This window comes from Carcharodon carcharias, chromosome 14, assembly GCF_017639515.1.
Source record: "Carcharodon carcharias isolate sCarCar2 chromosome 14, sCarCar2.pri, whole genome shotgun sequence".
Taxonomy (NCBI): Eukaryota; Metazoa; Chordata; class Chondrichthyes; order Lamniformes; family Lamnidae; genus Carcharodon; species Carcharodon carcharias.
The window spans coordinates 131,513,196-131,528,126 of NC_054480.1; the positions used below are offsets into that span (position 1 = coordinate 131,513,196).

A 14,931-nucleotide genomic window follows, 5' to 3' on the forward strand; every position below is an offset into this window, starting at 1 on the left:
CTGTTATGGCATGAGCTTCATTGTAACTGGAGTAGTTTTTGTCTTGTAGGGGCCCCTTGCAAAGTTTGGTTTGAGACCTACCTGTTTTACGAGACCAGAGTGGAAGCATCCATTCTGTCCCTTTTTTATGTGAATGTATTGACTGAGATTGGGGAGGAGGGAGTGGTGACTTTCAGCACTACCATCTATAATAATCGGAATGAAGCATTGCTCTGAGCCCCTGACCGCAGGCTGTACGTCGAACAGGCCTGTTATAAAATCAAGGTTGGGGGGGGGGGGGAGAGAGAAAGAGTAAATGGGAAAGGAATGTAAATGTGGTGGAGCCACCTACCCTCTTTTTGCCATTATAAATGTTTTGCACTTGCTTAATCTGTGTGCATTCATAAGTTTTACAACTCTTGTATTACAGCAGCATTTGAGCTTATTGTAATCGTATCTTTTGCATTTAGCTTGAATTATGGATTCAATTCATTCTAATTACAGTTGGAGCATTTAAGACCTGTGGTGGCATCTAACCAGCAGTTCAAAATTCAGTACAAATCCTTTGGTCAGGCTCTTGATACAACGAGGCATGGCCTTCAAATGAAGAACATTTACATGCCAGAAGACCTGAGGAAGAATTTGGGTAGGTTTAATTCCTTGGCCAGGTTCGGCCTTTTGATGTAGGGGATGCAATAATTTTGGATTTGGCTTCTCTGAAGGTTATACTATCAAGGCACAGTGCAAATGAACAATGCAAACTAGAAGATCCCTAGTTTGTACTGAGTTAAGTAACTTCAGCTGGGGAAGCACAGGAAGGTACTACAATTGGCTTTGGCACACTTATGTTCCTTCTCCCGCTCCCAATTCCATTTCCTGTTTGCTTTCTAATAATCTTTGCTGGAAAGTGGATGCACCATGAATGAGAGATTTGGCAGTGATGTATTCCATGATCAAGTAGTTTACTGTTCCTCTCAATATGCCCTGATAGCACTTGCCTGAGTACCTGTCGGCTCCTGTGGAGCTATAACCCAACAAGACTTGGCACCTTCAGGAGAAAGGGAAGAAAGTTTTGGGGCAGGGAAAATAGCTCCCTTCCTGCAAATAAGCCATATGCAAAAGGAAGCTATATCACATCTTTGATACTTGAAATAAATATTTAATTTTGTGGCACTCAACATTCCTGCTGAGCAATTAAAGACTGGAGCCACTTATTTTATGTTGCTGGAAGGTACAAAAAATAAAATCCTTGCACCTCACAATTTCTTTTGGCTGGGGGTGCCTTAACTGTCAGATGACATCTGTTGATTTTTTTTTCCCAGTTTATTACCACTGACCAGTGCACTCATTGTGTCTTGTTGTGCTGTGGAGACATTCACTATGTATGGGATCTCTCCGGTGTCAACGAGACAGAGGATAAGTGGCCACATGCTTGCTGAAATTATCTCTGTCAAAGTTGTCTTGTACTGTTTCCTATGGCATTAGTACTTTGTTGCATTCATCCCTGTCCAGCTGTCCTCCCTCCCCCTCCTGATGATGCTGATTCACGCTAGAGTACAGTTACAAATGTCATTCACTTATGCTGTTTGTTAGTGAGTGCTGAGCGCTGTTGGGGCATTGCACTGTAATTAGTATGTCAGCTTTATCTTTGAATCCCAAGACGTTCACTTTTATAGAATAGGCAGTTGCGTTGCGATCAGGACAAAAGTATCTATTCGGGTTTCAATCAACTGATTCAATACAGACTTGTGATCAAACCTGTCTAGTTCCACACTAGGTATTTAACTTGATCACTGAACCTGTGAGAGATCTTTGTAATACTGTACACATTATTTTTTCTTCTGTAGGATGCTCAGCAGATAATAAGCTGCAGCAAGGAATTTATTTTTTACTTGGTGAGTGGGAAGAGAAGAGAACTGCACTGACTTTCATTAAATGTCCCTCCAGTGGGCTGAGTCATGGAATGGACTTGGCTCAGGAAGCCTGATTTCCTCTAAGGCTTTTTGGATGCATTGATTTAATTTGACACCAGTCAAAAATTGCATAAATTTTACCTTGATGCAAAGCAACATTGTATTAATGCAAGATCTTCTTGCCATCTTAAATTGTGTACGTTCATTTTAATTTTTGTAGTTGGAGGGTAATACATCATAAGCAGTTTTATTAGGTTTTTAACTTATTTTATGGGGTACTTATTATTTGTCAATGCCAAGCAGTAGATAGATGGTCAGCTATCAGCTCCTGCCAGTAGAATTGCAAGGACATGCACTAAAGTGGTGCGTGCTGACTTTCTCCAGCTCCCCCTATCCCTAATTTCATAGTTGATTACTTGTAGTGTGGGAGGTCTACACCTCTCCTCATCTGCCCTCATTCTCATTCAGATGCGTGCTTGTGCTAGGGTATACCATACTATTTTATTGTGCATTATAGCTTATTATTACCTCAGTCATGAGTTTCCGCCTCAATCTTGGTAAAGTACTTCCTACTACACTAAAATAATATTGTTCTAATTCCCACATTGAAGCACTTAATTAGCAATCTTATGCAGCAATGGGGACAGACTTGTGCTGTGGACCTGTTCCCAGTTTGAGCTGGATTGAGACTGCCCGAACTCCTTTCACGTAGGATTTTTTTCACACACACAAGCCACTTTTTATCTTGCTTTTGTCTAGATTTTAACTCAAGGCCCAGAGATGGAAAAGAAATCTGACCTAATGCACTGCACAATCCCCTGAAGCTTTTTGATGGAAATGTAGATCTGACATTCTAATACGTGGCGGGTTTGAGGCAGTCTGTGAATTGACCATTTCGGGTTGCTGGATAAATTGCAGAAGATATTGGGATGTGCATTGTGCCTGTTTATGTAAATACAATTCACACAAGTGGCTTACTGGTGTGAATACAGCTTAAATTCATCTAATTTTCCCAAGGATGAGAGGAGGAACATCACTGAGTAACCAGGTCTTTTCCCAAAAGGAAGAAGAGTCAAAGACATCTCTTAGGCTCATATCTTTATATGTGGTTTTGTGTTTTGAGACACTTGAGTTGACCTTCTCTTTACAGAGGAGTTGAAAATTCATCTCAAGACAACATATCAGCTGCTAGATGGACTTGGACTCAGACCAGACAGAAATAATTCAAAAGCTGGAATTGAGCTTGGAGAGGCTGCTGCAAAGACAGATACAGAGATGAAGAGGTATGTGTGCACAATCCCCTTCAAAAATTAAATTGGAGTCCTTTATCTATGGCATTGTCTGCTTTCCCTGACTATTTGAGATGGCTCAATTTTACTTTTTCTCTGACTTTGTTAATCGTAGGATTTTGTTAAATTTTATTTGAGTGACTTTCATCCCAGTTTTATATAAAGAAGTGTGTGTATTATACATAAGCATATATACATGTGTGTATTTATAAAATATGGTGTGGAAATGACATAATTTCAAGTGTTAAATCTCTAATCTAGCTGAAAGAAATGAACATGTCAGTCACTGCTAGCCTCAGAAGCACAGGAAAGGTATTGCATTTGAACCAGAAACTAGCTACCTTGCGAATTCTTGGGGTGGGAATAATTTACAAATAAATAATGCATTTTACAGCCATTTATTTAAATGGGGAGGGCACTGCAGGTAGTTTATGCAGAATTTTAAAAAAAATAGTCAGTCACTTGCAGTGAATGAATAAATTCCATTATTATGAAATAAAATCAGGGTTTTTAACTAGTGTTTTGGAGGTCACGTGTCATGAATCCATTAATTTTTGAAAGTTGAAAATCAGAGCCTTTCTAAAATGGATTTTCCTAGTTTTTTTTCTTAAGTATTAGAGGTAACTGCCATGTCTCTTACAGTTAAGTACCAGTTTGGCTCAGTTGATTGCATTCTTGCCAGTGAATCAGAAAATTATGGATTCAAGCTACACTACAAACTTTGGTATATAATCTGGACTAACACTTCAGTGCCACACTGAAGGACTGCTCCATGTTTGGAGGTGCCATCTTTCAAATGGAATGTTATGTTAATGATCCCACTGCATGGAGCATGAATTACTCCCAGTATTGCCCCTTAAGCCAACAGCACAAATAGCAAATCACTTGGACATTCTTTCATTTAATATCGGTGGAACCTAGCTTTTTAATTTATTCTTTCATGGGACATGGACGTTGCTGGCAAGGCCAGCATTTGTTGCCTATCCCTAATTGCCCTTGAACTGAGTGGCCTGCTAGGCCATTTTAGAGAACAGTTAAGAGTCCACCACATTACTATGGATCTGGTGTCACACGTAGGCCAGGCCAGATAGATTTCCTTCTCTAAAGGACATTAGTGAATCAGATGGATTGTTACGACAATTGATGGTGGCGTCATGGTTACCTTTACCGATACCAGCTTTATATTTCAGATTTATTAATTGAGCTTAAATTCCCTAGCTGCTGCCATGGTGGGATTTGTACCTATGTCCCTAGAGCATTAGCCTGGGCCTCTGGATTACTAGTCCGGTGGCAATACCACTATGCCATTGTCTCCCTGACATTACATAATTTAGATACAGTGTTTTCCTACATCAATGACTAGTTCAGAAGTTATCCATTGTTTATAACGTGCATTGCGGCATTCTGGAGATATATTGCGATACAATATAAATGCAAGTTTCTTTACTTAACTGTGAATCTTAAAAGTAAGATGTTTCCAGTCTTCCTCACTGGAACAGACAACTTTATTAATTAACCCTTTGAAATATAGGGCTGGTATGAGGAAGATTTTTAAAGAGTAGGATTAGCTCTGTAGTTGCACAATTTTATTCAAATGCTGGGGATTTGGATAAAAGATCACTCCTGAAATCGCTTTTTTAAAAAAAAAGGTGCAACAGAAAACCTGGTATTCCTAGTGATGTGCAGGAAAATTTCTCCTTTCTCTCGAACTTCTCTCCCTCACCAATGTTTCACAGCATCCTGTGTTTCTGTGACGAGGAACAAAATGAAACACTGTAGCACCTGGCTTAGAGGGACCATGCATAATTTCTGTCCAATCTAACACTTGATTGAAAAATATAACTTGTGTTAATACTGCTACCAAATTTAGTCCGTCCAATAAGTTCACCATTTGCTTATGGTTGCACATAAAGCGGCTTAGTTTTAATTGAAACATTTCACGTCACTATTGCTTTTGATATCCAACTCTTATTAGGAAAATGATGGTTAGTCCAATAGCCATTGCTTTTCTTCAGCGTGGATGTGATTTTAGATTCATATCGTTACCTAACTTAATTGCAAAACTTGGGGCTCATTGACTTTGGAAGGAATTTGTTTCAAGAGTATAGGTGGTAAATGATGTGGAAAAACTGATCCAGAACACAGCCTAAATAGTTGAGCAAGATGGCACTGGCTCAAATAAACAAAATTCAAATTTAGAACTAATACTAGGAATTTCTTTCTCAAATACAGTGATCAATATTGAAATAGAATTATAGGGAGGGTAATGCAGGCAAAAACGTTGGGATCATTTAAGGAATAGTTAAAATTGAGAAATTGTAGGCCATTCTGAGTGAATGACCTGGATAGTTGAACAGCTTTTTTTTTCTGTGTTTTCTCCTTCCTTATCCATCCAATAATAATTTTATGGTTCTTATTAATTGCTGGCAATGAGTCTTAATGACAGTTGTGTTTTTAAAAATTCAAAAATGGTTGTTGTGAATGAACGTCTTTGTTTTCTGCAGTTATTATCACCTTTGCTTGCATGTTTGTGAGTTGTGTCTATCATATATCCTGAGCAATGATGTCCATACAATGCAAATCAATCTTGTTAAATTAGACTCGATATATAAATAGTAATTCTGAAGGAAAATTTCCCTGCTGCAGCCTCTTAACAGTATAATAGACCTGTTCTTTATTAAATCTTCCCATCTCTCCATACCTTTATGAAAATATTGGAACTTGCAATTTATTTGTTTTTCTGAAAATCTGATCATCTAGATTTTCATCATCTCACTGGTGATTTCATACTTAGTGAGCGTGATAAATATATGAAATGGATTTTTATACTTATTAGCATATATCTCATAACTGCAAAGCTGGTGTATGATTACATAGTTTGAAGTGTTGTCATTGGAGTGACTCTGCACTTTGGGTATCTTATTGATTCCATTTTAAAACTAATATTTGGATTTTTAATTTTAGTTACAAACCTAATGTGCTGGAAACTATACAAGATGAGCTATGGAATATGATGTATGCTCCATTTATGACACTGACCCTAATTTACTTAAAGCTTTATGTGCGATGAGTTAAGTCAGAAAAAGCTTCAACGTATCCTATTCTTTAAGCTCTGGCCTCATTTGCATAGTGGATTATGGGAAGAATGGGACTATAATGCCATGAAAGACTGATTTTTTTTTTTTTTAATAATGATTAGGAACAACACCCCACCCCCCTCATCCTCAGAGTAGTGGGAGCCAGGCGCTGAGTTTGTTAAATTATGGCTGTGTACTGCCTTTTAAAGAGAGAAGAGAAATCCAAAGGACTATGCATGTATATTTAAAAAATGTACAGAGCCAACTCATGGAAAATGTTTTTAATGGGTAGTGTAGAACCGACTGTCCCAATCTCGCGATTTTTCACTAACATGAAATGCATAAAAGTGGTTTAGTCCACCAGGGAACAGTTAGCACTGGGGTGGGTGTGCCTGTGGTCTCATACCTAGTGCTGAAACCTGAACTCATGCTAGTTTGATCAGTTATACCAAGCATATTTTATATTCCCAAAAAATTTGCAGTGTAGCTGGCCTTTAAAGAGTTTCCTGTTTTGATCAATATGATTTTGCTTTTATAGTGAAATCTGCCAAAGACTTTTATGTCTAGAGATTTGCTATCCAGGATAACTGATTGACATTGATGCCAACAATTTACTAATGAATCTGATCTGCCTGTGGTCCTTCCCAAAGATGGTTGTTAAAGACTAGATTAACTGCTTCTAAGCTAAATACAAAATGAATTGTACTGTGACACTGAAACTATGATTTTTATTGTCACACTGTGACAAGAGATCAGCTCTTATGATTTCATGAACGGGCTAACCAAGTGGAGTATAAGAAATGCATCCATACCGAGAATCACAACTGAGGTATAAATGAACCAGTTCCTTGATCTCAGGCAGGGCATCAGTATCGATGCTATATGTGGGCCATCTCTGGGATAGAGAATTGAGAAATCGGGCAGATTTTCTACTCCAGATTACTATCTATTCCCTCCTCCTGGAAAAGTAAGCATGTTGTGCACTGGATTGGTCTCTGTGCCAGTTTGGTTCTCAGATGTCCAATTCTGGAGGAACTGTATTTCCTCGAATTAAATATTTAGTAGACTGATGGCATTGTCTTTGCCCCTGCCCCTCATCTGAATCCTTGCCTGCGATTCCATCCCCTGCCCAGCCACTGTCTCAGGTTAAAACCGACTGTTTGCAAACTCAGCGGTGTCTTTGATCCCAAGATGAGCTAACTGACCCTGCATCCTCTCCATCATAAAGGCCTCTCACTTCTACCTCCCATAATGTAGTCTGGATGCTGCTGAAACCCTCAATTATCCTTCGTCACCTCGAGGCTTGAATATTCCAATTCTCACCTGACCAGGCTCCAACCCATAAAGATGGGATTTTCTCTATCCAATCCTGGTCCCACATATGCCAACTTTAGGATACTTATCCTAGTTTTTAAATCTCTTTGTGGCCTTGCCCTCTCCATATTTCCTCCTCCAACCCTAAAATCCTTTGAGAACTGTGTTCTTCCAACTCTGGACCCTTGTGCTTTCCTCGCTGATTTTTGCCCACCATTAGAGGGAGTGTTTTCAGACAACTAGATCCTAAGCTCTGGAATTCCCTCCCTAAACTGTACAGCTCTACAACTCATTCTTTGACTTTGACTCTCTACGCTTAATAGCTCCTCCTTTGGCTTGGTATCAATTTTTGTCTGATTATAGTTCTCTGAAATGTCCTGGGAGGTTTTACTGCATAAAGGGTGCTGCATAGGAATGTAGGAAATAGCATGAGTAGGCCATTCGGCCCTTTGAACCTGCTTTGCCATTCATCTAGATCATGGCTGGTCTTCTCCCTCAATGCCATTTTCATCGCACTGCCCCTATATCCAGTGGTATCTGTAATATCTAGAAATTTATCGATCTCTGTCTTGACTAATCTCCATGACTGAACCTTCACAGTCGTCTGGGGTAGAGAATTCCAAAGATTCACCATCCTCTTGAGTGAAGAAATTCCTCCTCATCTCAGTACTAAATGGCCTACCTATTCTGAGATCTCTGGCTCCAGACCCCAAGCCAGGAAACATCTTTCCTGCATTTACCCTGTCTAGTCCTTTTAAGAATTTTGCATTCTTCAATGAGATCGCCTCTCATATTTTAAACTCTACAGAATACAGGCCCAGTCTCCTCAATCTCGCTTCATAGGACAATCCCGCCATACCAGGGATCAGTCTGGTGAATCTTCATTGCACTCCCTCTATGGCAAGTATATCTTTCCTTTGGTATGGAGACCAAAATTATACATTATACTCCCAAGTTCGGTCTCACTAAGGCTCTATACAATTGCAGCAAGACTACTTTACTCCTGTACTCAAATCCTCTTGCAGTAAAGGTCAACGTACTATTTGCCTTCCTAATTGCTTGTTGCACCTGCATTTTAGCTTTCAGTGACTCACAAACAAGAACATCCAGGTCCCTTTGGACATCAACACTTTCCAATCTCTCACCATTTAAGCAATACTCTGCATTTCTATTTTTCCCACCAAAGTGATAACTTCACATTTTTCCACAATATATTCCATCTGCCATGTTCTTGCTCGATCACTTAGCCTGTCTAAATCCCCTTAAAACCACTTTGCACCCTCCTCACAATTCCCATTCCCAGCTGGCTGGTGTCATTAGCAAACTTAGAAATATTGCATTTGGTCCCCACATCCAAATCATTGATATAGATTGTGAATAGCTGGGGCCCAGCACTGAACCTTGCAGTACCCCATTAGTCACAGCCTACCAACCTGAGAATGACCCGTTTATTCCTACTGTGTTTTCTGTCCTTAGCCAGTTTGAGAATTGGTATATTACCCCAATCCCATGTGCTCTAATATTTCTTATCGATAGCCTTCTGAAAATCCAAGTACACTGCATGCACTGGTTCACCCTTATCTATTCTGCTAGTTACATCCTGAATAAACTCCAACAGGTTTGTCAAACATGATTTCCCTTTCATAAGTACATGTTGACTCTGCACAATCCTACCATTATTTTCTAAGTGTCCGGCTATCACATCCTTTATGATAGATTCTAGCATTTTCTCTGACTGATGTCAGGCTAACAGGTCTATAGTTGCCCATTTTCTCTCTCTCTCCTTTCTTAAATAGTGGAGTTGTATTTGCTACTTTGCAATCTGCAAGAATTGTTCCGGAATCTATAGAATTTTAGAAGATGACCACCAATGTGTCCACTATCTGTACAGCCACCTCTTTCAACTCTCTGGATGTAGATCGTCGGGTCCAGGGATTTTTCAACTTTCAGTCCAATTAATTTCTCCAGTACTCTTTTTTTACTCATACTTTCTTTCAGTTCCTTATTCTCACCCTTTGTTCTCTAATATTCCTGAGAGGTTTTTTGTATCTTGCTCCACGAAGACAGATACAAAGTATTTGTTTAGTTTCTCTACCATTTCCTTATTCCCCATTATAAATTCTCCTGTCACTGCCTGTTTGTCTTTGCTAATCTTTTTCTTTTTGCATTGCTATAGAAGCTTTTTCAGTCCATTTTATGTTTATTGCTAGTTTTACTTTCATATTCTATTTCCTCTTTATCAATTTCTTAGTCCTCCTTCGCTGAATTCTAAAATGCTTCCAATCCTCAGGCTTACTACTTTTTTTGGCAACTTAATCTAATACAATCTTTAACTTCTCTTGTTAGCCATGGTAGGATCACCTTTCCTGCTGTGTTTTTCTGCCTCAAAGGAATGTAATTTTTTTGTAAACCATGTATTAATTCTTTAAATGCTAGCCATTGTCTATCTACCTTTTAACCTAGTTTCCCAATCTAGCACAACCAATTTGCCTCTGATACTTTTGTAGTTTTTGTTTAAGTTACATCACTTTCAAACTTAATATGATGGAATTTTACATTATGGCCACTCTTTCCTAAGACTCCTTTGCCAGGAGATTATTATTTAGCCCTTTCTCATTGCACAGTAGGAAATCTAAGATAATCTGTTCTCTAACTGGTTCCTCAACTTACTATTCTAGAAAACTATCTCATATACGTTCCAGTAATATATCCACTATAGCATTCATGTTAATTAGGTTTACCAAGTCTATATGTAGATTGAAGTCCCCCATGATTACTGTATTACTCTTGTCACATGCACCCCTGATTTCCTGATTTATACAGTGCCCTACATTACCAGGTCTATTTGGTGGCCTGTAAGCAACTCTTACCAATGTCTGGTGCCCCTTGCTGTTTCTTGGCTCCATCTAAACTGCTTTTCCCTCTTGATCTTCTGATCTAAGGTCCTCTTTCATTAATGTACTGAAATCACCCTTCATTAACAGCGCTACCCAACCTCCTTTCCCTTTTTGCCTATCTTTACTAACTGTCGTATACCCTTGAACATTCCATTCCCAGTCTTGGTCACCATGCAACCATGTCTCTGTAATGGCAATTAGATCGTACCTGTTTACTTCCATTTGTGTCATCAATTGATCGACCTTGTTGTGAATGCATTTAGATAGAGTGCCTTTAATTCTGTTTTTTCATTATTTTTGCAACAGACCTCATTACAGCCTAGGTTCAAATATGGACAAAAGAGCTGAACTCCAGAGTTGAAGCGAGAGAGACTCCCCTTGACATCAAGGCAGCATTTGACCAAGTATAGCATCAAGGAGCCCTAGTGAAACTGGAGTCAAAGGGAATCAGGGGGAAATCTCTCCACTGGTTGGAGTCATACCTGCCATAAAGGGAGATGGTTGTGATTGTTGGAGGTCAATCATCTCCGTTCCATGACATCACTACAGGAGTTCCTCAGGGTAGTGCTCTAGGCCCGACCATCTTCAGCTGCTTCCTCAATGACCTTCCTTCTACCATTAGGTCTGAAGCGGGGATGTGCGCTGATTGCACAATGTTCACCATTCACGCCACAAGTGCCACGCAATGAACATCTCCAACAAGAGAGAATGTAACCATCTTCCATTTGACATTCAATGGTATTACCATTGCTGAATCCCCCATTATCAACATCTGGGGTGGGGGGTGGTTTCCATTGATCAGGAACTGAACTGGACTAACCATATAAATACTGTGGCTACAAGAGCAGGTCAGAGACTAAGAATCCTGCAGCAAGTAATTCACCTTTTGCCTCCCCAAAGCCTGTCCACTATCTACAAGGCACAAGTCATGAATATTCTACTTGCCTGGATGAGTGCATCTCCAACAACACTCAAGAAGCATGATACCTCCCAGGATACCACAGGCAAATTGTTTTGCACTCCATCCACAAACATTCACTTCCTCTAATACTACACACTGGCAGCAGTGTGTACCATCTACAAGATGCACTGCAGGAACTCACCAAGGCTCCTTAGACAGCATCTTCCAAACCCACGGCCACTACCATCAAGGGCAGCAGATAGATGGGAACACCACCACCTAGAAGTTCCCCTCCAAGCCACTCACCATCCTGACTTGGAAATATTTTGCCGTTCCTTCACTGTCGCTGAGTTAAAATCCTGGGACTCCGTCCCTAACAGCACTGTGGGTGTATCTACGTATGGACTGCAGCGGTTCAAGAAGGCAGTTCACCACCACCTTCTCGAGGGCAATTAGGGATGGGCAATAAATGCTGGCCTAGCCAGTGATGCCCACATCCCGTGACTGAATAAAAAAACCTCCAGCCTTATCTGCTGGCGCACTTCTAGTTTGTATGCTCTGCCCCTTCTTGCCACGCTCAGATTATCAGTTCCCTTATTGCTACCTTGCTCTCTTACCTTGTCCTTTCCCTTTAATTTATCATATCTTCCCTCATCTGATCCCTCGCTCCCACTAGTTAGTTTGAAGCCCTCTCTACTGCCCTATTTTTGCTAATTATATAGTTAGACTTGCTAGAACACTGATCCCTGCACAGTTCAGATCACAACCTACCTAACGGTACAGCTCCCACGTTGCCTAGTACTGATGCTGGTACCTCATGAATCGAAATGGAAGTCACCATGATGCCTTTTCCTTCAATTGGCTAATCTGACAATGCTTGTTGTTCTTAAGTTTCTTGGGCAAGTTATTGGAGGTTGGCCAGTGTTTGTGAAACCATATCCTTCAACGTGGGTCACTGTTCAGGAGAAAATGGGAGAATGTTAGAGGGAAAAGAAAAAGACACAACAAAGCTCTTTTTATAAAAACCTTGTTGTAGTTATCAGTATCCCAAGTTTTGTTGCTGTAAATGAAATCAATACCAGCAATATTGAAACTAATGCTGTTTCATTTGTTGCAGCATATGTTTTAAGTCCTTGATTCACCTACAGTGCTGCAGTGCAGGTTGAATAGTTTTCTGACTAAGTCATCAGCTCTCGTTTGCTCGTTGTGAAAGATATCTACGTTTTTTAGATGGGTGCTAACCTAAACCCTTACCTAGCTCCTATCCCATTTCATTTCTTAAAAAAAACTTTGTTTACTTTTACAGTTTCTTCATGAAGATTGAGGAATTGGCTTCTTGCATCAGCAGAGAGACTACTCTTATACATCAAGAGTTGGATGAAGAAACCTTGGGGATGAAAGTATCAGCAAAGGGGATCTTCATATAGACCATTGCCCTTATTTATAAATAGCATTTCATATATGTATAATAAAATCTATTGTGTCACAATTTGTTGGAGATTGCATGAATAACATTACAACGTTTTGTATATGATCATTAAGGTGAGCGTTGTACAGATTATTAATCTGCATAAAAGTTGGCAATGCGATGTATAGTAACATGTAGCTTTGCATTCCTTAGTTTGTATCACTTGGTTCCCAGATGAAAGGAGGCTTGTGTGATTTTTTTTTTTGTTTTTCCCATAGGATTGGAGGAAAAACCTCAGTGGGGCATTCCTGGGCAGCTTCCTTGCAAAAAATGCCCTCTGAATTAGATTACCTAGTTGCCTCTTTAGGCGATGCTGCATGCCACAAGGAGGCAATGTGAGGTGAAGCAATCAGTTTTTAATTTGTGAAAACAATTGTTGCATTTTTTGGGCAGCATGTTTCACCCCATCGAGGATCTCTTGCTGCACTGGTCTTGATCTTTGTGATATCTTGAATTGAATTTCTGAGATTGCTGGCCAGTTAGGTTAGGCACTAAAGTTCAACCAAATGAAAGTTCATGATACTCGCATCAGATGCATCTCCTAACCTACCTTTTCCCGGTAGTTTTTTTTTAAACTGAGAATGACTAGAGAGAAATCAGTAAGTGTACGTATATTTTCCCTTTATACCATTTGATAACACTGGGTGTTCAATGGAATATATATCCCCTTGAAGTGCCTTTGCCTTTGTTGTCATAGGCTGCTCATATTGGTTCTATGCACCTTGCTTTCTCAGTAGTTATATCTGAGATGTGAAAAGTTTATTAATGGTGAGCTCAAGGTGGAGATGGATTTGTACTGAATATTTTAAAGAGAAAGTCTGTTTTGCATTTTTGCTAATCCCACTATTTCTTGTACTCCTTGGATTATAAACAAAATAAGTACATGATTTGCAATTTTATTTTTTTTTATCTAATAGTTTTAGGTGAACAGGATTCTATACAGAAATGCCAAATTCCCTTGGGCTTTTCTGACTGAGTCATAGATATCTGTTTTGCAATCCAACATGGCCCTGACAATAATAAATCCCACTAACAGATCACAATAAGATTCAAAGAAGAAATTGCTGTGTTTTTTTTTCAATTCATTAACAGTTGTTCCCTAACTCACAATAAAGCTGTTTTATTCCTGTGTTGCTGTGTCCTTAAAGATTACTAATAGTAATTACATCTTTGTTTGCATTTAACTGCAATTTGTGCTTTGCCATAAATGCTTAAATTCTTTGAAGGTTTTTTGTTTTTTCTCCCCAGTCTTGCAGGTATTTTTACCTAATGCCCCCTCCTGACCTCTGGCAAGGATATCTTGATTCTGCTTAGGATCATGCTGGTGGCACCAGGAATATCATGCTCATGCTTTCTTTTTCATGCCTATGCTAAAGTGCATTATCTTTGCCAGGTGCTATACAAATGGAAACGTTGCTTTTTGCAGATGGGCTTTTGCATTGCACCTGGCCATTCTTATGTGAACTGGTTGGTGTGTGATGGCACCCTATTCAACTGAAGATTTGAAAGGGAGGAGAGCCCAGCTAAACCTAATCCTTTCTTTGGATGATGCCAGGCATATTCACTTTCCAACAAGCATCACTAACCAGCAAGCAGCATCCTTTATTTTTGAACTTTTTAAAAACACTGTCCAAGTTGTTATGATCAGGAATGCACCATCTGAAAGGGCAATGGAAGTAGATTCACTAATAACTTGCAAAGGAGAATAAGATAAATATTTATAAAGGGAAAATTTGTAGGGCTATGGGGAAAGACTAGGGAGTGAATTAATGGATGGTTCTTTTCAAAGAGCTTCAGAAGCACAAGAGGACAAATTAGCTGCATCATTCTAATCTAGGGTTCCCCTCTATTGCCACATGGCTTGATCAACTAGCTGCAAACAGGAATTGAATCTGGGGCCATCTGTCTCTGTGACTCAGTTGCAGGCTAGGGAGGACCATTTCTAAATAGGCCATTAATGAATGCCATATTTTTAACTTTCTGTAAAAATATATCTCAACATTTGCTGGGGACTATTTGGCTTCAGCACTTTTTAAAAAAAAACTTTTTAATGACCATGTTGCCAGGGGCCATTACCCTCCTCTTCCTGGTGA

The 14,931-nt window shown here is 39.5% G+C and overlaps 1 protein-coding gene across 2 annotated transcripts in view; it reads left to right on the forward strand.

The window, feature by feature from the left end:
* Window positions 1–13,967, forward strand: part of haus8 (HAUS augmin like complex subunit 8) — a 103,620-nt gene extending 89,653 nt beyond the window's left edge. For both annotated transcript variants that reach the window (XM_041204073.1, XM_041204072.1), the window contains exons 13-15: window positions 484–625; window positions 3,043–3,175; window positions 12,677–13,967. In XM_041204073.1, the coding sequence (XP_041060007.1) occupies window positions 484–625; window positions 3,043–3,175; window positions 12,677–12,797 (396 nt within the window). In that variant the 3' untranslated portion in view covers window positions 12,798–13,967. The remainder of the gene's footprint in view (window positions 1–483; window positions 626–3,042; window positions 3,176–12,676) is intronic.
* Window positions 13,968–14,931: the final 964 nt, after the last annotated feature.